General features: G+C 35.4%; 1 protein-coding gene across 7 annotated transcripts in view; it reads right to left on the bottom strand.

The window, feature by feature from the left end:
* Positions 1 to 1261: 1261 nt before the first annotated feature.
* The window catches only part of ARHGEF3 (Rho guanine nucleotide exchange factor 3), a 142236-nt gene continuing 119811 nt past the window's right edge, over positions 1262 to 23686 (bottom strand). For 6 of the 7 annotated variants that reach the window (XM_064453859.1, XM_064453860.1, XM_064453861.1 and 3 more), the window contains 9 exons: positions 20394 to 20501; positions 13526 to 13696; positions 11426 to 11488; positions 10973 to 11069; positions 10792 to 10868; positions 8960 to 9217; positions 6392 to 6562; positions 4722 to 4908; positions 1262 to 3614 (listed from right to left, as the gene is read on the bottom strand). In XM_064453859.1, coding sequence (XP_064309929.1) covers positions 3268 to 3614; positions 4722 to 4908; positions 6392 to 6562; positions 8960 to 9217; positions 10792 to 10868; positions 10973 to 11069; positions 11426 to 11488; positions 13526 to 13696; positions 20394 to 20501 — 1479 coding nt within the window. In that variant the 3' untranslated portion in view covers positions 1262 to 3267. The remainder of the gene's footprint in view (positions 3615 to 4721; positions 4909 to 6391; positions 6563 to 8959; positions 9218 to 10791; positions 10869 to 10972; positions 11070 to 11425; positions 11489 to 13525; positions 13697 to 20393; positions 20502 to 23686) is intronic. The other variant, XM_064453865.1, reaches the window with a different exon arrangement.

Raw genomic sequence — 23686 nt, 5'->3', positions numbered from 1 at the left:
TGGTACTGAGCTTCATAGACTTTAACTGTCTCATAGTGGACCATTGTGTTCCAGGAGATAGGTCTTCATCCTTGCATTGTTCTTTTCAGTGCTGCAAACCAAATCTAGGGAACTAAAGACCACAGTTAATTTTTTTTTTTTGGTAGTCTCAGAGTAACCATATATTTCAAAGACTTCAAGGGCATTCTCTTTGCTTATCTTCCTTTCTCAGTCAAGACAATCTATGCTTTTATCTTTATTACTTCTGGTTCATCAGATCTTCCCACAAGCCAAGAGTACACTGACTGTTCTTGCCAGGAATAAAAGAAGAAACAGATTGATAAGATTTGTCAAAAAGGTATAAAATGATACATCAGACTAGTGACTTCCTGTTCTTGAGAACAAGATGCCTTGTCACTTATTCTTCTCCCAGATCGGTGAGAATCAGAGTACTCATACCTCATATCTAGAGCTGGAACTTTTTTTTTTACAAAACACACTCCACCTGTTCTCGTTCACCTTCTTGCCATGGCACTATTCTTCCATCTGAGACATGATCTAAGATCCCTTAGAGAGCCAACGTTAAGATTACACAGCTTTGAACTGTCTCATTAGTGGACGCATTATACATCAAATGGTGGGTAACCTGAGAAATCACAAGCCGTTTCCTGCATTAGAACCATGCAGAGGCCTATGTGTACTGCATGGCTCCAGTATGCAATGCATGCCAGTTCACTCTTGCAGCTTCTCAGACTCCATTCTGCTAACACCAGGATTACCAAGTATGATGATCACTTTGACATCTTTACACATATTACATGCATTATAAGTGCATGTCAGCTACAAAGCAAAACTGAAACACTTGCAGTGCATGTGTTGAACATGATGCTAAATGAGAGTACCCAAATGTACATTAATCTTCTGAGATTCACTGGCTGGTTGGTGGCTTTTTACATTCCCTAAAATCTGTCATCTCAATGTTTTGGAATAAAATATATTTAGTAGAGCCAACTTTCCTACAAGGAATTAGGAAAGTGATGGCAGGATATTAATTTTTGTTCCACCTACTTATTAAATGGATTATAGGATACAAAACTTTGGGGAGTGTGCTGAATTGAGTGCACCTGTTTCTTCATTACCATTTTGTATCTAACAAATAGGATCCAAATATGTAACACTTCTATGAGAACCAAAATATAAGCCTTGGTTGCATATGTTAAGACTCACTGTGTACACCACCGAAATCTTTTTGTATTCTTCTTGCACAAACAACCAAACCAAATAAAAATCAAAATGGTTTAATGTAATTTATTTGAAATGCTTCCAGAAAAGTTTAAGGCTATTATTAAAAAAAATCAATACACACATTCATTCTTTCTTCTCTGTCTGAACACTTTACATGCTCTTCTCTCTTTTTAAACATTTTGCTGAATAGGTTTTATGAAAATGGTTCATCATCTAATATGCTTTCCTATGCCTGCCTTCTGCAGGTTTTTTCTTTCTCTCAGCTTCACTGGCATATTCATTCAGCTCTAAAAATGAAGCAGTTGAAATAAATTACAAAGCCTGATACAGAAAACTGACTTTTTTGAAAAACTATAAATACAGAAATATGTTCTATCGGGTAAAAATGACATTTGTTTAAAAAATAAAAATACCTTGTTTTATATTGATTTATCATCTTGTCGTGCTGATTTCTGTAACGCACATCAGCATAGATAGTAAGATACTTGACATTTACTATTTTCTGTAAACTTGTAGAACACAAGAAAAATGTTTTTGGCAATAACTTATCAGTTTTTCACTTTTGTTGGTAGAAGTACTTTGCACAGGTTATCTTGTGTAATATCAAGGATCATTTAAATTTATTAATATATCATTTTCGTAGCTTGCCATACAGCACTGGCATTATTTCCCATACTAAGAAATAAAATACTACCCAGGGATTCCTGAAAAGTAACAGGATGTTGAATTGAGTGTTTTAGACTGCGTTTAAGTGACTCATCTGCTTCTCATCATAATGAGTAGATTAAATCAGCCACCAGAAAACACAGTAACGTTTCCAATTGCAGCATGAAATTAAATGCAACAAAACTTCTGAAACGAAACTTGAGAAAAATATAAAGGATGTAATACATCCTAAAGGAAAGCAATTCCCTTTTTGTTTAAACTTTCTCTACATAATCCCATAGGGTATTTGTAGAGCACCATTTGTATAAAATTGTCACTTAGTTTATAAACCAACTGCATGTAATTGTAAACAGACATTTACAGAAAATTAAATGCTTTAACATTAGTTTAGTGGTGCTTAAAACCAACAGTGGAGGTCAGTGGAGTGCAAAATGCTGAAGAGGGCCTATTCACAAGCAAAAGCTTTTTTTTCATTCTTATCCTGTTCGGAATAATATATATATATATATATATATATATATACACACACACATACACATATATATATATGGCACTGAAAACAAACTACCAGCTTATTTACAAATACCCAGTATTCTCAGCATTTCATTTAATTCAGTGCTGGCTGTAGAGATTCAGTTGCGTTTGGTTTTGTTTGTTTGGGGGTTTTTTGTTGTTTTGGTTTTTTTTTTCCCAGTTGATTATTTTTAGCATTACATGCTTTGATAAATAAACCATAGCACTATGCTGACCACTTTACCTGACCAGATTGTAATAAGTTTGGCTGCTGGATCTTAGGACAGTGCTTCATTTTGAAAAATTAATCCCTAAAGAGCCACTAGTTACATGGCCCATTGTTTATAGTTCTTGTTGATTTAACACTGTAAGAATTCAGACTGGTTATTGCAAGATGGTTTTCTTTTTTCCAAGAAACTATTTTTTCCTTCCATGGCTTTACGAAAACTTATGATCTTGATACCTATCCTGGAACTCCATATTAAGACCACATCTTCAGCTGCCCCATTAAAGGGCAAATAAAGTACTTTAAAAATTATGAAAAGATTCTTTATGTAACTCTCATATAAACAGCAGTTTAGAGATTCTGTTTACAGCAGGACATTGAGAATAACTGGTCAAGTACCTCTTTCATCCACTTTAGATGTTTATGGAATATAATCACAGGACATGAGTTGCAAGAGATTCCAGCTTACACAGATCGGCAGTTACAGTACGACACTCATAGGTACGAATACAAGGACTGCATTGACACTGTCACAAAAAAAAAAATTTAAAAGTGCTTCTGCAAATGGTTCCATGTATGGAATGCAAATACTGTACAGGTAAGAGACAGACTTTCTTCCATGAACTCTTGAGTTTTTGTCAAACATTGGTTTCTGTTTGCTTTTCATTTTCACAAGAGTTTGTCTGTTCCATACGTTCACAGTCGATGCTGATCTCGCTGGTGTCCATACTACAGTCTGACTCACAGTCTGATTGGTCCATTTGCTCGAGCGTGGTTTCTCCCTGGGGTACTCTGCTTCCATTTGGTGACAGAAGAAAATGTGCTTCTGAGTTCAGCACGCCAGCTTTGCCTGCACACGTAACTTTTTCTTTGGCCTGGCGGATACAGTTAAGCCACTGTTGTTTGTTGAAGGAGTCATTGGCTTGGAGTGAGTGAGTCTGGCTTTGAGATCCATTTTTGAAGCTGACTCTAAAGAAGTTTTTGACTGAAAGAAACAATGCATATCAAAACACTGAATGCTTTGGCCAAATGGATTTTATAATCAAAGAGTGTATTTAAATAACAGACTCTGCAAAATTTTTGACTTATGGTGTTTTCCTGCCAATACCATGCCAAACCAGAGAGAAAGGTCTGGGTATCTCTTTGATTCATGAGGCAAAAACAGAACACCACAAGCACTTCTAATAATTTTTTATTGCTGGATTAAACAATTTTAGTTTTACCATGCATGAGATACCCATAGAGCTTTAAGTGAATCAGCAGGATTAAGGTTTCTCCCACACTTCAATGCCTCTCCTCCTACTTCTCTGCAAAGCAGATTTCCAGAACCTTCTCTGAATACTGTGCCTTATGTCAGCCGGAGATTGCCTCATCTCTTCCATTCACTTCACTAATAAAGCGAATGCATACAAAAAAACCCTCAAAGTTTTCACAACGTAAGTGAGATTCAAAGGACCCTTGTAATAGGAACAAGCATCTTTATAATGTGCTTAAGTAGAAGGACATCAACTCTTGCCTCTTGACATCAACATGAATAGCTGCAGTCTTAGCACTGAGCACTACGTTAATTATCTGTCAGATGAAGGACTTAGTTATGGAATAGCAATCAGTGTCTTCATAATACAAGGAAAGTCATAACAGCTAAAGCTTAAGATTTCAAAATACACTTGTGTCCTGGTTTCGGCTGGGACAGAGTTAATTTTCTTCCTAGTAGCTGGTTAGTTTTGCCCTTCCAATTCTCCACCCCTGTGGGAGGTGGATGAGCAAGTGGCTGTGTGGTGTTTAGCTGCCTGCAGTGTTAAACCACAACTTGCTTATAATTCTGTGTTTTTGCCACTACATTCTACGTATTCGTCCCTTCTCAATTCAGTACAGAAGCAGGTGTGTGGATAATCCTGTTATCAATATAGTGAACTTTGAGAAACAACCTAAAAGAAGCAAGTTACAATGTAACAAACCAGTTTGAAATCAAAATGAAGATGTTGGATATAGATAACGTGAATTTTAGAGAAAACATTTTGATGTCTTATTGGCAGGTGTCTTAAGGTTATAACGATCCTATATGAGCAAATAAAAAATGGTGTAGTCATACTTCTCTCATTGTTGCTGAATGCACCACGTATGGATCCACCCAATCGCACCTCTCCATCTTGCAAATCCTCTAGCACAAGCTCCCTCACTGGAATTGGCTGCCGGTACAGCTGGTAGCAGAGCTGTTCATTATGGGTGATAGCTCGAGTAATCACCAACACTTCTTCAAAGAGGAAGACGTGCAGTTTCTGTTAAAAATTAATAAATAATAAAGTATACTTTTTTTAGAACATCATTAAACCAAATTTACTTAAACTCTAGTATGTTATAACCTTGTGTTTTCAACAGTTAATAAGGATTCTTCTCTTGCCACTCTTTAAAAGTCTTATGGCGCAACTATTTAAAAACTTCTAAAATTATTTTTCCTGTCCTTGTCTCAGCTTCTTATGTGATGATCCTACTTAATCTTTTAGTGTTGAGGCCTTGAAATGTGCATGACATTTCAAAACTCTCTACAGCAGCATGCTTATACACATTCTTTTTTCTAACACCCACTTGAACTTTTTTCTACTGACTGCGTTACTAAGAAACAGGCAATCTAATTCATCCAAATATGTTTTACAATTCGCATGCTGCTCACAATCAGCTTCACCACAGTTCTTTAAAGCTCTGAAAATTACTTTTGCTCCTAGATGGCACGAGTCCCCTGTTATCATCTTTAAATTATGTTCCTCCTCACATTTTTCAATCTCCAGTGGCTTCCAATAATAAACGAACTGAAATTTTAAATTCATTGCACTTGATAGCATGCATTGAAATTAATTTTTTTTTCACTGCCGAAATTTTCTTCCCAGTCACAAGGAACTGTTCTTTGCTTCTGAAGTTGACCTGACTAAATCTAAATAGAGATACTATTTGCAGTTTTAATACAAAATAGATCTTCAGATCCATTTAGTTCACTGTCCCATCTTCTAGTAGCTCATGTTTCCAGAAGGCTATAATGAAAGAGGTAATTTTAGCAGAAACCCTTCCTGATATGCCTTGGCACTCTTCTGATATTGAAAAAGTCCATTGTCATTCTATTTTTCCATAACAGATTTTTTTTGGGGGGGACACGGAGGTGGGGTGGGTGGTGGATCTAAGAATTAATGGTTTCTCTTCTATCAGTCTCTCTACTAATGTGTGGGGTGGTGGTGGTGGTGGTGTTTTTTGTTTTTAAAAGGAAAGCTCAGATTATGATACTTGCCAATAGTACAGACTCCAGGAGGCTGGAATTCACAGTATCAAATATCAAATTTCTCTGGTCAATAAATTAACTTTGACTTCAACAAATAGTCAAGTAAAACATTCTTAATAACCACAGCCTCTGACATTTAAAATTTATCAGTACATTTTGTGTGTCATTATAGACAATACTATAATGTCTCTGAGACCAGAAATATGTTCTTTATTTGCTTTTTCCCCATGCAAATTTCATTGAAATTTATCAGATTTACAATTTAGCCAGGATATTGTTAGTTCCCCTTAAGAGACAGAGACGCATATAAGCTTATTATCTCCACATACATTTGACTGCTAACAAAAAAGATGAGTGTTACATATAATAGTATTTATCAACTTGCTACGTACGAGAGGGTGATGCTTCTGTATGTATACTCACAGCTCTTTTAGCTGTCATGCAAAACAAAGATAAATTTAAAAGCTATTTATGACAAAATATTTATTCCTTACCACTCCCCTGTTGTTCTTCAGTTCACCATGACAACATACAACACGTGAATTATCAATCAGTGAATCCCTTTGGCCTTCTTCAAGATAAATAAGTCTCTCTTTGTAATACTGGCATTCAGATTCACCAGTCTTGATGTTGATTTCAGCCACTATGCCCTGAATTATATTTATCTACAGAAAAACAATGAAACACATGAACTTTAAGTAGACAGTCTAATATTCAGAGCTATCTCCTAATAATTTTAACTGTAGCTACAAGAAAATATGTTTTAATTTACAGTATATTTTAATGTATTTTTTGCAGACCATTTTATAAGAATACTAATATTAGCAACAGAATTAAGCAGACTACAGTATACAAAGACCCTTTAGCTTGGCTTTATCATTGTTTCTAACAGTGGCTTAAAAATCTGATATTTATCTCTTTATATGATACCTAAATAGTCAGAATAAAGGTAAACAGATAAAAGAAATATAATCAGAGATGTATTTTTGTCAGCTGAAATGTGCCAATAAAACACAGAGGACAAATAACCTGCCTTAAAAATATTTATTTAAAATAGATTAAAATTCTCTGAAAACTGCTACATCTTATCAGAGAACAAGAAGCAGAATATCAAGATCCTTATCCTCCAAAATATGCAACTAGCCCAAAACACTAAATTCTCAACTTTTGTTCATTATGAAATTTACCCTCTGAAAATAAGGTAAATTAATTTTATTTTACAATTCCACTAACTTGCATATATCTAAAATTTTAAAGTTAAAAGTAACAATTATCTTGCCTTTTTAATTTAAAAAGCATTAAAAAGAAAGTTTTGCCTTTTCTATAAATATGCTCCCTATCCTGAACTTCCTTGTACTGTGCAGCCTTTAAGGACCTTGAGATCAATTTATCTGAAACTTAAAATACGGCTCCTTAATTGGGCATGTGGGTGTGAAGTTCTGTTGATTTTAGTCAACTCTAACACTGATCATAGGTTGCTTAGACCAATCAAATTCCTCTGTTAAGTAACTGGAGGTGGAGCAGGGGAATGGGAGAGATATATGCCCAAACAGATAATTACAGAATCTACTGATCCCAGGAGATTTATCAAGATCAGCTTGGCCCAATGTGCTTATAGCAGATTGCCAGACAGCAAGACAAATTTACTTCGTCAGCCTAAAACAGTGTTAAGAGCCAACCACATAGAGTAATTTCTGTTTCCTAATTTAACTTGGCAAATATACAATTTAGGAAATACATAACGTCAAAGATAAACGGTGTTCTGCTGAAGCAGAATACCACAAAGCTATATAAGGTCACTGAAATACCAAGAAAAAAATCCTAATTATATTTTTATTAAACAACTACCAAATACAAGTACTGGAAGAAAGGATTTAAAACATTTTTTTAAGATATTACCAGACATTATATAGAAAAGCAAACCTTAGAAATAAGCAGAAGAATTGAGATATTTATGATTTTTTTGTCTGAGTTTGAAAAAATATGCACAAGGGGAAAATGTACCTTATATATTACATATAAATGCAAGTATCCAAGCTTTGAATTTAAACCACAGTTGTCCAATTTTACAATAGAGAACTTGAGCTGGGCAAGGGACTTGGGGAAGGAATAGGAGAACAGTAGTGGTAAGGTACATGTGATTTGAAACATATACTTTCCAAAAAAAGCAGGGCTGTCATTTTTCAGCAGAGAAATATTAAAATGTACAAAATATGAAAGCCTAGGCAAATAATTAATTTTTTCCTCAAAATATTAATGAAATTTACTTGTATTTGAAAACTATTCAAAAGCAGTAGGATACAGTTTATATTTATTTATTCATTAATTTAGATGTGTTTCGAAGAAATCAGCTACAATAAACTCATTTACTCCCAGATACACTTTTGCATGTGTGCACGTATTATGGTTTGGGGTGGTTTGTTTTTTGGTTGTGGGTTTTTTTTTTTGATACATATACACACACTAATATACGGGAAAGAAAAGAAACCTTAGAAACATTTTGTAATATCTGAATCAGGTCCTCTTCTATTAATAAGGAAGTTTTAAAGCCTTGCATTTATCCCTCTAGTTTTACTTCAGAAAGTGCAATGCTATTAAAAAAAAAAAACAACACACACAAAAAAACCAACCCAAACCCCACAAACCAGAATGAAGGCAAATTTCATCAACACTCCCACAGATGATAATTAATCTAGATTCTGAGTTTATGTAAGAGGTCTCAAGCCAGGGAATAAAATTATCTAAATGATCTAAAACCTGAAATGTCCACATTACCCAACTTAGATGAGAATAGAAAACAACATTGAAAGATAAATACAAAATGGACAAGGATCAGACAAGAGCTATGGAAAACACTTCCCACCCACCCCCTTTTTTGTAGTATCACTTTGCTACTGAAATAGGATTTAATTGGGAGAGCGGGGTGAGATATTTCATGTAATAGTTTTGGCTGTTCGTATATGTATTAGCATTTCCGTATTTTATGTAGCGTCCCTTAATTCATTAATAAGCTAAAAGTGCTCTATTCTCCTAAATAAAACCCAAACCCAACAGTAACTCACAGCTTCTTCAAGGTGCTGCTGATCTGGATGATCATTTGGTGTGTGTCTCAAAATCTCTCTGAGCAGTAATGGGTATTTAACCAAACGGCTTCTTGGGATGTCAAGGAAATTCCAAAGGTCCAGTTTTCGACTAAAAGGAGACTCTAAGCAGCGCTGTAGGAAATCTTGCACTCTGTGATCTTGCTTCTTGTGATCCAATAAAGCTTTGGCTGCTACTTGGTTGCTGCAGTAGCTATCATAGGAGTTTAGGCATGGAAGCTGCAGAAAGGAATAAATTATTCTGCAGCTGAAACAAAGCACAGTTTGCTACATAGACAGTTTCAGGTGATTCAGGATGTCAGAACTCATGCTGAGAATCTTTTTTTTTTTCTGGAGATTTATCCAGAATTTATTGATAATGTTTCCAAAAAAGATAAGGTTTACAAGGGTCCTCTAACCATCTTGTTTATCATTTAAATAATTTAGAAGCACTAGCTCATCTCTCAGTTCCTAGACATCATCAATATTACTCCAAAGCATTAAAAATATCCATGACTTAAGACTGAGCACTAAGTAGTGTGGACAACAGTTGAACACAGAAGTCTGATTTTAATTGTGAATGGAGACAAAAATCTAGCAATGAGTACTCCCAGACCTGGCCTTTCTACATAAGGAAACTTCTATAGTTAAACTTCAGTATTGCCCTCAAAAACCTTGACCAAACTAAAATGACACAACTGTGCCTTAAATCTGAAAAAAACCTAGCTTATCTGTTGGTTAGAACAATATATCAATTTACAAAAACTGCTGTATTAACGTGCAATTATATGTAAAATCTTCAACAAAGGAAGTTAGACTCAGACGTATTTGGATCAAGAGTAGTTCACTGGTGTTCAAACACACCAGAAAATAAATATATTTAAAATTATATTTAAATTATATTTATAATTATATATATATTTATATATATATAAATATAAAATTATATTTAAAATTATGCAAAGAAAAACAGAATTTTTGACACTTACAAGCTTATTATAAACTATTTGCATTATGTACAAATAGCTATCATGTTTCTCATGTTTACAATAAGCCACTGTTTCACACAGAGCTGCCAAATATGTTATTACCTAATCCCTTAAACATGTCAAGCCCTTTTTTTCCTGCTCAATTTTACCACTTACATAAAATTATAAGTATCCTTTTTCACATATCTAAATCTTTTTAAAAATAGCTCTTTTTTAAATATAATGAGCAATTTTGCCAACAAACTAACAAAAGCTATTTTCAGTGTTTATGTTGTTGGATGCTAGTGAAAGTGAACTTACGAACATTTGTGGGGCAGCAATAGCATCTGTCATGTATCCCTCTCTGCCTTACTTTAACAGAATTTTAGAAAATTATCTTTGACAGCACTAACAACTACCTGTTACCTTGACTGGAACAAACTGACATTTAAAAATAACTGTAGGGTACCATTACACAATGTGACTGTTCAAGTTTTATTTCCCTAAGAAACCAGAATACAAATGGGGTCAGATTCTTAAATGATCTACACTAGACAAACTCTAGTCTGTTCTTGATTACTATTTGAAGCATATTAAATACGGCTTGTCTCCTGATTAGCAAGAGCTTCAAAAATTACAACCTAGTCTAAATCTTTTCATGGAAAATCCCTGAAAAGATAAAACATTCCTTTATGTCCCTAAATAACTGCCTTACCTTTTAAAAATACTTTGAGAATATATTTTGACATGTTATGCTAGATACAGAAAGGAAATTGTCTGATAAATGTAAAAACTATGTTGCAGTTCCAAACTATATTCCCCAAATGATTAAAAACTCCGCCTTACCCAGCCCACAAGGATATGGCCAACACGTTCTGTTGATCCATCAGGTTTCCTGACTTCTTGAAGTCGCCTAAGAAGATCTGATCATGATAAAAAAAAAAAGAAGGGAAACTTCACTTAGTGAACCAGATGACTATAAATCTATGTGTAATAGTAATGTAGACAAAGACTATTTGAGTTTTACCTTCATGTAGAGGAATTAGAGAGTCCAATGTTCCAAAAATTTGGTTCAACTCTTGCTCTGTCATTATGGAAAGTTTAAGCATTGGGTCATGATAAGCCTGAAAAAAAAAAGGGGTGCTCTGTAATTAATATATCATTGGTAGTTGAAAATTAGTGATAGCATTTGAAGCTCCCTGTAAGTAAAACCAGACCAATTGCTGAGAATATTTTGAAGTTTCATAAGTGTATCTTAAGCTATCCATTTCATCGGTTAAAAAATTTAAAGCAGTATATTTAAGTGCTTCAGAAAGAATGGGAAAGCAGAAATATGGTGGGGATTCCCCTCTTACTATCTTAGCAATTATAAAAAGCAAGGGTTATTTTAAAAGTTATATGAACCAATGAATACTATTTGTTGTGTTTTGGTTTTTTGTTTGCTTGTTTGTTGGGGTTTTTTGTTTTGTTTTGAACAGACCTTTTTTGCTAACTTCAGATCTTCTATCAAGTCTTCTTCTCCCTGGGAAAGCTCAAAGATAGCCTAAAAAATAGACACAAACATGGCAAAATGTCTTTATTTAATCTGTACTCAACAAGTTGAGTTGATGTTATATTCTGAACAGTTGTCTTAATACCGTGTAGCAGAAATTCTGCTAAATCTGATCGCAGAAATAAAATAAGGTTTAATTCCCTAGCTACAGAATCATGTGCAGTATTTTTAAAAACACAGCCATATAAGTTTGCTCATAAAATGCTTATCAGAAATACCCACAGAATTAATTTTTTTTCAAATGGATGTGTTCCTGGACTGGGGGGCTATCTTGACTCAACTGTATCTTAACTGTTTATACAACTATTTGCATAGAAGTTTGTTGCATTCCGTTTTTTTTGTTATGAAGGCAGAGCTCTGCTTAACTTTCTGCTGATATTAGTTACTTCTCTTGAAGCAGAATTGAGACTTTAAAGCTGGCAGATTAAAAATAACCACCGCCTTAATACACTGGCTTATCAAAATACCATTGTATCTACTTATTGCATGGTTTCATAGAATCATAGAATTGTTAAGGTTGGAAAAGACCCTTAAGATCATCGAGTCCAACCGCTAACCTGTCACTGCCAAGTCCACCACTAAACCATATCCTTAAGCACCACATCTACCCTTCTTTTAAATACCTCCAGGGATGGAGACTCCACCACCTCCCTGGGCAGCCTGTTCCAATGTGTGACAACCCTTTCGGTGAAGAAGTTTTTCCTAATATCCAACCTAAACTTCCCCTGGTGCAGCTTGAGGCCATTTCCTCTTGTCCTATCTCTTGTTACTAGGGAGAAGAGACCGACCCCCACCTCGCTACAACCTGCTTTCAGGTAGTTGTAGAGAGCGATAAGGTCTCCCCTCAGAGACCTTATTTCATTCTAAACTGGTGTATAGTAAAAGTTAACATTTTTGACAGTTAGAATCACTAACTTCATAGTCAAGGCTTTCAACCTGCATAAATCATCGAAGAACATCTTCAGCTATTGCAGCTTCTCTGAGGTTGATAACATGCATACATGGTAGGCTTGCCATAGTGTGAGTTAACTGATAACGCACACCTGGAAGTGGTTCAGCTATTCTGTTGAGGCATGCAGCATAAGAACCAATATAAAGCAGAACGCTCATGCAAAACTTCCTGGAATACAGCTCATTTATTTGGGCTTTATGAAGGGTCCTGGCTTCTATCCCAAGACAGTAATGACTGTTACATTATGCAAACAGTTTCTACAGCTTATTTTTCAATATGCTGCCTTTCAAGTTCTCAATTTTAAAAGTTATTTCCTATGAATTCTTGTACAATGCTAAAATCTGCACAAGAAATACTTGATGTGACTGTTGTTTGATTTATGACTCAGTCCCTGAAGTATTCTCAGAGATATTGTTATAAACTTTGTTGATACTGCTAGAAATTTCTGTAGGAAAAAAAATTTCTTGATTCCACAGGAGCTCTGTCATTGGCTGTAATGCGAACTATTTAATGTGTCATGCACAACACATTAAAACAACTGACATAGTTTGGGGTCTTTTTTTTGTTTTTGTTTTGCTTTGAAAGACACGTCTTTTGATCAATATTTCATCTTTCTAGCACTGAAAGCTTCCTCAAAGACACTCTTTTCCAACAAGGAAAATGACTGTGCATTTCTGTGCATACATATCACTTGATGAATACCTGTTCCTGAAACAGCATACACATTTATCATTACTAGAACAACAAAATGAAACATCAAAATATCAACCATCACTACAGAAACTGTCACACAGAACATGCAAACACATGCAGCCAAACACAGTATAATATTTCTTAGTAACCTCACATTTATTAAGGAAATACCATGACCTGATTTTAAGAAAGAATATATTAATCTAATATAACTTCAATTACAAAGACTAGGGATAGAATTCTGCTTCTAGTGGAGGTGGTGACATTCTGTTTAATTTCAGGAAAGCTTCAAGTGCTAGCCTAATGCCCACTAGCATTCCTCAACTGCATGCTTTAAGGATGACTTTTGAACATGAAATCTATGGTAAAGTAGTAAATTATACCTCCTGACGCTTTATTTCTTTAGAAGTAAGCATGTGATTGACACAAACATCAAAGGTCTCACTCCATAGTTTGCTGTCTCTCCGCTTTGTGCTAGCAGGGGGCATATTTCGAGACCATGGTCGTGGACTCAACAGATCTGGGCGACTGTCACTACGGAAACTGATAGAACGCTAGAAACATATAAAAGAATAGTTTTATTGTTAGAACAGTTTCACATTACACATTTATGTAGTTCAATACCACAAACAAATGTTATCTAATTCATTTTTACTGTGACCTAATAGCAATGGTTAGTACTGCGAATGTAAGAGAAATTATTTTAATACATCTTTATGGAAGGCCAGTACCTCCATTCCCACAGTGAACTATGTCCATGTCCTATTCTCAACGTTTAAAACTATACAATGTACTCATATACCATGCAACAAGAATGAATATGGAAATAATGGCAGAATAGTCCAATACACTAAACTAGCATGATTAATCAAATACAAAGTCTCAATTCAGTACACAGACAGGAATTATTCATGCATTACACATATCTGCCTCATTAGATCCCTAAAATACTTAAAAATTTAGAATTAATGCAAATTTTAGAGACAAAACTAGTATGAACACTTTTTTTCATTAATTTTGAAAGAAAGATTCAATTGTTACACAAATTCTGGAGAGCTAGGACAGCAAAATCTGGTAGATAAACTCATCTTTTGTATCAACTGAAAGTCAACAGAATTGTTGGGTTTTGAATATTTTTGGGGAGTGGGATTGTTCCAAGATGTCTGTATTGAGAAACAATAGGTCCTACCATGAGGATATCAGATGAAAAGGCATATTACATCAAACACGTATTAATGGTTTAAGGAAAAAATGTTCTCTCAGTTAGGCAGGAAGAAGGTTCATAAAGTGAGACTGCCCTTCAAAACCTTTCCTCTTACCTTAGTAAGTGTCTTGCTACCTGATGGTCATATGTGTTTTGTTTGGCTGTTTGGGATTTTTTGTTTGGGGGTTGTTTTTTTTTTTGTAAGCTGTCAGAATCATGAAAGATTTTTATGATCACTCCAGATATGTCCATAAGCAGGATTAAATAATTAGTGCTATAATGCTCTAACTAAATCACATAGAAGGGTGTGAAGTGGATATCTGACTGAAAAAAGAACAATCACATTATCTTTAAGGAAAAGGTAGGTCAATATTCAGATTTTAATGTTTATGACAAGCAACAAGTCAGATTCTTTTCACACCACTACGTATGTCTTAGCATTTGAAGAAATGTGTTAAACAATCAGTGGTAGCAGACAGCAAATTGTGAAATACCAGTATTGTGTTCTACTATTGTAGAATCTTTATTAATATTTCTGGAGCCTCTAAACTCTGATGATGTGTACCAGCACCTCTGTATCTATTATGTGGTCTGGTCTTCAATAAAAACAAGTCCAATTTTAAGTGAGACTTGACAGCTCTGTTTGCCTGTAGACCCTTAAGAAAGAGTTCAGGCTACAGATGGATACCTCATGCTCTCACTGTCATATTTTGAAAATTGAGGTCCTACCTCTGAAATGCCTCAAGTATTTCACATTGGTGAAATACTCTACATTTTTGTTGTTATTTAAAACCTGTCTTGCATAACACAATTGTCTTTCAATTGCTTTGGATAAGAACATTTAAAACAAAATAACTTTATTTCCAGGTTAAAAGCAGCATATACAAAGTACCATATCTGAAATTCTCCTCTGAAGATAAAAGCCCATGAAACGCAAACAGTGCCTATAAATACAATATGTTTTTAAAACATCAGAAGACACATACTTTAAATTAAAACTGTGCCTTTTAACAGAAGCCATTTTGAGCCCTACCTGGAATTGACAAAACCCCATAAAAATAAACACACACACATATATATACACACACCAATCTTCCAGAACTTTGCAAGTCAGGTGCTAGTCTTCCTTCAAGAGTTAAGAAGATAAAGAAACACACAGTAAATTACATGCTTAATTTACACTTGTTACAGTGATGAATCATGGAACCTGTTATTTTCACATGCAAATGGGAAGATTAGGGAAAAGAGGCAGGTGTGTGGCATCCACAAATCACCAACCACGAGAATGCAGCCAAGCAGAAGAGTTGTCTTTCTATGACCCATGGCAGAATGCCCCTTTCCATGCATTCCCATATGCATCGTCTGGTATATAGCTCCTTTGTGGTTGTGTTTTCTTAAAGGAATATTTTATGTTGAATGAATAAAGTACTTATAAAGAACAGCAGCAGACAGACTGATGTTTAAAGTAAATGCCTTGATCTTGAAACCTTCTAATAAAAAGTCATACATCATGTTATAACATGGCATGCACCTGTAACAGCAAACTGAAATTCCATACGGTGTTTTGAGAAAAGTAAGTTTTCACGTCCACTGATAGTAATGTTTCTTCAGGCTGCATGAGAATGCTTGATACTATTCTCTACAGCCCTATACTGTCCTCCGTTGGGCAGAAGGGGCACAAAAAGGCTAAGAGACTCAAAAGGAAATCAAACTCCCCCAAACCCTGCTTGCTTGTTTAGCATCCTTGCTACCTGGACACAGTAAGTATATATTTAATTGATTTCTCTCATACATCACCATTTTAAATTAACCATACAAAGTGTACCTTGCTTAATAGGGAATTTAAAGATTAAGGATTGAGAGTATTTATTAGCGGAAAGGGAAAGATGTTTTGAGGTGTTATTTAACAATGAGGACAAATTTCACTTCAAGAGCAAGTAGTTTCTTTGTCTGGCATGTTTCCTTCTTTTATATGCTAACACAGCAAAGGCAAAAACACTGACAGGCTTATCCTGGCCTGGTACTCTGAAATCTAGTTAAACTGGGAATCACATACTTCAGTGTGGAATCCAAGCTTATTTTAACATATTAACTTATCCTTTGCATACATGTTGCAGAAACTGGCTTGTTAAGATATGAAGAGACAAACTAATACATCACCAGGGAAATACTATTTACTGCTAAAATTAATACTTTGTCACTTGAGAGTCAAGCATACTTGAATCCTCAGTGCCGTAACAGACAAGAATAGGAATGAGGTGTAAATGTGATATAAGCCTAATTAAATGAATCCCCAAATAAACATAAATTATTTCAATAAAACTCTCTTAGTTTAAAATAAATGTACATCAGTGTAATCATCTCAGTTCTATTACTTTTTTTTTTTTCAAATAAACAGACCCATTACAGTTTAGTGGAATAGAGCCCTAAACTGAAGTTCTATCAGAAATTTTTAAAAACAAGTTTAAAGGTACTCTAATGGTATCTCTGATGGTCATGTGGTAGAATCTCATGAAAGAATTGTAGGAATGTGCAAACAGCATGTCTACGTCTCCAATCTTTCAAAAATATTTTCATAGTCACCAGCTTCCTTAAAAAACATGTCAAGCATACTGGTAAAAGTTATGCTTATCTGGGATTATTAAAATGTTCATATAATTCCAGAAACTAAAGGAGCTGGGGAATAATCCAGCCAAAACCCCTGATTTTGTTTACTGTATTTATCTGACTGCAATAGCTTTCACTGGCTGTTACAGGACTGTTACTATGAAGGGTCAATGCGTTACTGATGTTAATTCATGCAATTAACAAACCTTAATTTCAGCAGCAGCGAAGCAAACAGCTTCATGTACTGGGACAAGGGCACTACAGATCAAAGTCCTAGCATTCAGAACCAGCATTAAAGAGAGTTTTCTTCTTAAGGATTTTTAGAAATTTCTGGTATCCTAAAATAGATAAAAATAATTTGGACTCCCTACTTAAATTCAAGACACACTGATGAAGACTGAATTTGCAGAGGAAGCTAGCCAGACTTTAATTTCTCTCTTCAGCATCAGCTGGAGTTCTTTTCCTGATCCTATTCTCAGCTTTTATGCAATACAGCACAGCTGCAAATAAGACCAAGCAGAAATAAACAGATCATCATAATCATTAGTCTAGCTTGATACAGACTGAAAATACCAGTATGAAATAGTGTTTTTCCAGGTGGATAAACAAATAAGAATACCTGCTTAGCATTTGGTATCCTGCAGATACACAGACAGCCTCTGTCAGGGAGGAAGCTAACAGCATTATATTAGTCAGTCTACAGTGCTCTGTGTGACAGAAACAGAGTGACTACAGAGTGAAAAAAAAAAAAAAACACCACCAAAAAACCCGAAAGAAAGCTGGAAAGACTTGATGTGTTTTGTTACTTGGAATCCTTGTGGAAAAGCATTGGCAATAATGTGGAAAACTGTAATATAGTTAAGAAGACAAGAAAAAAATCAAATACTCCTATAACCAGTAATAGATGCAAAACAAGAAAAGTTACTAAGAACTTATCTTAAAAGATACTACACAGATCTCAGACACTGAGGTGTTTCTTTTCAATCTGCATGCAGAAAGTCCATTATTACAGAGTGGAAGTTCCAAGTACAGAGGTAGGGAAAATTATACATAATAAATCTCTTTTTTCCTCTTGCATGTATCTTCCATTCAGAAAGAATATATAAGAAGGTTTGTTTGAAATGCCATAAAGGAAACTCAGAATTTTGTAATTCCTTTTATTCATGCTGTTGGAGTGGTCTTTATGGATGGATGTTTTGTTGGCTTTGTTTTGTTTTCTTCCAGGGGAAGTTGTTGTTTGTTTTGGATATAGTGGTGGTGATAGTAGTTTTCTTCATTTTACAGATACAGAAAATCTAGCAGCAATGCAAGAAGAAACATGGGTCTTGACTGAAATAACTTAATAAAGATACATAAAAGTTCACCCAGTGAGAAAAAATCTAAACTTTTTTCTCTTTCCAGGTATTACACCAAGAAAAAAATTCCTGCTCTATACTGTTCCACAAGGCACAGTGACAGCTACATCAATGCATAATAAAGTAAAAAAGCTATACATACTTCCCAGAATGTTTCTAAATAATTCCAAATGGGGCATCTGAGCACAAGAAAGTCAGTCTTTTTTTCCCCTGTTTTGTTATGTCTGACAAAATCAGATAAGAAGTCAATTTACAGCCAGCCATGAAGGCAGTTTTGAGAGACATCACCAGCATTCATCACTTGGAAATGGATTTACACCTAGGATTTGGAGAACTTACAGGTTGATTTCTCATCGCAGCTCCTTCAAGAACATAGTTACTTAGAGGAGATGGTACAAATAACATCACTGTTTAATCTGTTTAGACGCAGACAGTTAATTAAATTATGTTCTTATAATCTGTATGAACAGAGTAAGACAGAAATGTTTGCAACAGAAGGACCTGCAACAAAGCCACTGTTTTTCTTTCCTATTTTTGTCAAAATTTGCCCTGAAACACATTTATGTAGCTCTCATCTCAGGAAGCTGCTACTACATGCATGAAAGTTTGTTTCAGATAGTCTAAATCAAACTTTATTAAATACAATATTGTACTGGACAACTCAGTCTCAAAGTCATTCACTGCAGAATGACAGCACAGGTACTTAAATGAGGACAACAGCTGTCTAAGGCTGTGAAAAGGGAAGCACTGGGCTCAGAGCAGTTTAGCCAAAAATTAATTCACTTTCCACACTCCTCACAACTGGAACTAATGTAGTCCTTTCAGAGTTGGGCCAATTTTTTCCTGGAGGCAGACTACGGAGGAGATTTATACACCCCAGGGAGTACAGGCATCTCTGCTCTAGTCACGCTATAATACACCTTCTGGATCAAACCCAGACTGAGGGGAGTTCAGCCATTTTGCCTCTCCCCTAACCCACACATGCGGCTTTTTGCATGCAGATGTCTGCACTTTCAAAATCACAGGAACAGAACACAGGAAAACCAATGTTAAAGAAACCCTGTAATATCTGTTTTCTAGATAACTACCACAACAGAAAAATGGGGTTCTTTCCCATCACTTTTTATTTATTTGTCATAAGACTCGTAGGCTCTAAGGTTTTATTTCTTTCCTCCTCGAGATTAACAGATAACTTCATTAATGCTCTAATTAAGCTAATTTTTATTAAGTAACATTTTTAATACATTAAAGATATTTTTATATTTCCTCTCATCAAAGAGATTAAATAATTTTCTTTAGATCTTATACATGCATTCTAAAGAGGAAACAGTCTGGCTTTGTAGGCCAGACCCACAGCAGTATTGCAGCAGGCCTCAGCTGTTGGCCATTCATGATAACCATGAGGAACCGAGTACCCAAATGTTTTGCAGTTTCTAGGTCTGAAGACACAAATACTTTATAAATTAAAGTTCCATTTGTCTCCAAGTATGTTAAATATTACACACCTAATCTATAATATGGAAATTGCAACTACAAAATTATTTGATTTCTAAACTGCATTTAAAATTTGCTTGCCCTTTACTCATTTTCATCAGCAGCTTCGGAAAACGGCTTTTTTCCAGTTGTTCACTCTTTTGTTTAGGCAAGGTCAAAGTTCACTACACAGAAGGAAATTTAGCAGTCTAATATGACTAACTATACCAAAAATAACATTTTCAGAGAAACCAGCCAAAATTAACAGAAAGTATCATGGAAAATTCTGTTCATCAAATTTAAAAGGAATCATAATCCTTTAGTATAACATTTTTATATGCTACAGGTGCAAGAGTTTTCCTACTGGTAATTAAAAAACATCAATTACCTGGACAGAGAAGTGTTTTTTCAAGGCGAGAGTACTGAGTTTTTAAGCTGAGTGACTCTGTAGTGGTAAGTTGCCTAAAGCTGTTTGGCACGTTACAATGGGGTGTGTGTCCGCGCCTATGTGCAATTCACATTCCCATGCTAACCAGACAATAAATTGTGAATATCTATGCATTTGCCTTTTAGCAATGCAGTTTAATGCAGCAATGCATTTACTGTGATTACCTGAAGTGTCTGGCTGAACCGTTTCAATGGAGTGGCTCGTACAGGAGGAATGAGACTTGCTAGTGATGTAACTCTGGAAAGTGGCTTGACCCGTTTGTTACTGGGCTCCTGTAGAGGAGGACAAGGGAAAGGAAAAGAAAAATGGGGGGAATGTGAGCATAAATCAGATAAACATTGCTACCCATTTTGCTGATCTTCCTAAGAAAGCATTTGTGAAAAGCAAGTTTGTAAATTTAGTATATAATTAGGGTAGTAAATAAACAATAGCAGTTTTAAACACTGGTACATACAAATCCTGGAAACAGGTGAAAAATGTAATGATGGAAAAGTTGGCATGGCTGGGAGCAGGGGAAGGGAGAAAGGTAAAGACAAAAATCATTTTAATGTATTAACTCATTCTTAAAAGAGAAATTTTCAGCAGTGCTCTGCAGTTAATGCATGTTATGATAATCTTGTCATTGAAAGGAATACTTCCAAATAAAAACTAATCCATTTGTTTCTTTGCCTCTGGCACTGTCAGCATGTGACCCTATTCAGTTATATGTATTTTATTCCAGAAAATATAATTTAGACAGAAATTTCTAACTCTAATTGTCCTTTTGGTGCATGTTCCTATGGAAATACTTAAATATACAGGCAAGCACATTAATAACATGATTACATATATTTAGTTTTTGCATAAAATAGAAAGGAAAATTAAACAAAAATCTACCATCATAAATTATTTAATGTTTTTCTTTTCATAGTTACTTTTAATAGCACTTATAGTAATACATAACTACTTCAATATAAAAAGCCAATTGTCCTGCAGATTTAAAAAAATAAAGTTAACAGAAATCACCACACAAGAAAACAGTTATTATAAATACATAAAAATAGAACAGTTACCCTTGGCTTCCTAACCTCCATCTGACATTTAATGGATCTTGAACAGCACATGCAAAAGGCAACTTTTGACAGAAAAAGAGCCAAACCTTCCAAGTGAAGTTAAAACACCCATCCAACATCGTATTTCAAGGACATCCTAAAGCAGTTCATCTTTCTTTTTCAGCCATGCTTATGTTTGTGTAGGCTTGCTATGCCTCCAATTTCCTAGACATAGCTTTAAGAAAGTGAAGCATGCCAATTATCCTTTTGTTCAGAAATCCAAATCCTTCTGGAAATAATGCAGATTTGTCATCCTTCCTGATACCAAAAAATAATAAATCTCAACAGTGATTATCATCGTCTGTATTACTGGCAAAAAATATTCTCTTCCATTAGTACAGCAACAGAGGAAAGGTGAGAAGCAGCTACATATTTAATTTACTTCTCAGCAGGCAGACCTGGAAATCCATAAATGCCAGCTGAGAGGGACAAAGAGTTTAACCCCCTAGCAAAAATAATGTATTCCAATACACATGAAACCTGGCATTAAAGAATTTTAGCAACCTAAATCAAGTTACAGCCTTATCTTCACCATTGCACTGCTATTCATATTCCTTCCTTTTCAGCAACCATGTCTTTGACACCGGTTCTTGAAGGAGTATTTTTACGTCATTGCAGCACCACTAGCATACTTATCTACAGCACCCCCATCCCTCAAAAAAGAAGAAAAATCTTCACGATCCCACTGTAATTGTTCTCTAACTGGTGGCTCAGCCATCAGCTGTTTCTTTTTTATGATTATTCAGAATGCCAGTCCTGGTGCACAAATAATATCCCATGGCAGAGCCCGCTTGTTAAGAATCGTGCTGCAGTGCAGTGAAAGGACATGAAGTCCCAGAGTCATGCAGTGCTATGCCAGCAGCACAGCTTTTGCTAGCAGCCTTACCTTAGTAGCAAAGGCTGCTTAGGCATAAATACCAACCCCGAAAGCAAAATCTGGAAATCAAGCCTTTATGGACTTCCCAGAAGACAGGGGGTGGCGGATTAGGATTAATAGAACAGATTTCTCCTTCTTTACTGCTGTAACCTTTGTTATCTTACAACTTTGCTGCTATGTTTATGTTCTTTGGTCAAAAGACAAACCTCATGCAAAAAAGCACAAATTTGATCCATGCAACATCATAGCTAATTCTTGCTTGAAAGTTAAATACTCCCCATAGCCTTACAGACCTTTTCCACACATATGTGATCTATTCATAATTTTGCACAGTCTTTCAGTCTTAACTTATAACAAAACTAAGTCCAGAAGCCCTTGGATAATTTTTTGAGGAGTCTACTGACAGCAAATGAAATCACAAAAGAAGTAAATCTGTATTTCACTGCATCTCTGCAGTATTTCATTTAAGTGTGTTGCAAAAAACTTGAATGAAACTTCCTGAGTAGTATTTAAAACTAAGTAAGGAACAGCATGTCAGTCTATCCTTATTTGAATACTTCCAAATAGTGTGTGTGTGACTGCAGCTGAAGTTTATTAATTACTACCCAAAGCCTGCAGGCTGAGCACTCAGACCAGGACCTAATTTGCTCTCCCTCGTGGGGCACATAAACCTCAGGCAGCTGTGAAAATTGATGCACAGCATCAAATAACCTTGGAGAAAATCAGCCTGAGTAAAAAGAATGGAAATCACCTTTCTCTTGGAGAGAGGAAGTCAAAAAAAGAAATATGATTTCCCCTTCTTCACATCAGACAGCCCACAGGCTCTCTGGAACCTGTGCTGTCTCCTAGCCAAGGACGCCTACAGTTCCACGGGGAACACAGAAATGTTTCAGCCACCATCAAAAAAAATTAAGCTCTTCTAGAGCTTGTTTTAAGCCACCAGAGGTCAGCACTTCTCCCAGTTCTCAAAGGAAAGTCAGATAATGAGTTGTGAAGGTATGACTGCAAAGGTCCTACTCCTTCTGCCTCAACATCGCATTTTGTCTTCCTCATGTAGTGTATGATATTCTGATCTCACACTGAAAAATATGATCAGAATTCAAACCAGCTAAAACATGTAGTTCAAATTAGGAATTTGATCTTATTAAGAGCAGTGAGCATTATTACATGATTCTCTCCAATAGAATTATTTTGGAAATCTCAGACTTTACACCTTTACCAATTAGGACTGGAAGTAAATCTTGTTAATCAGGAGTTCTTAATTATGGGGAAAGCTTTCTGAATACTTCTGATGTGATCTTCACCCTGCATTAGAAACAGTCTGTTAGGTTAACATAGGCAGCTGGAAGGGAAAACCCATCAAACCTTAGTGTTCTGTGTGTCATCTCCCTCAGACAAGTCTAACGACAAGAGCAATCAGCACTGAGTCACCCCCTCCACTGTGGAATAACAAAGTTCGTACAGGTAAGGCTTTGACTGTGCAATGAAA

This window comes from Phalacrocorax carbo, chromosome 6, assembly GCF_963921805.1.
Source record: "Phalacrocorax carbo chromosome 6, bPhaCar2.1, whole genome shotgun sequence".
Taxonomy (NCBI): Eukaryota; Metazoa; Chordata; class Aves; order Suliformes; family Phalacrocoracidae; genus Phalacrocorax; species Phalacrocorax carbo.
Note: the sequence above shows the minus strand (reverse complement) of the source record. Positions and strands in the feature narration are given on the sequence as shown.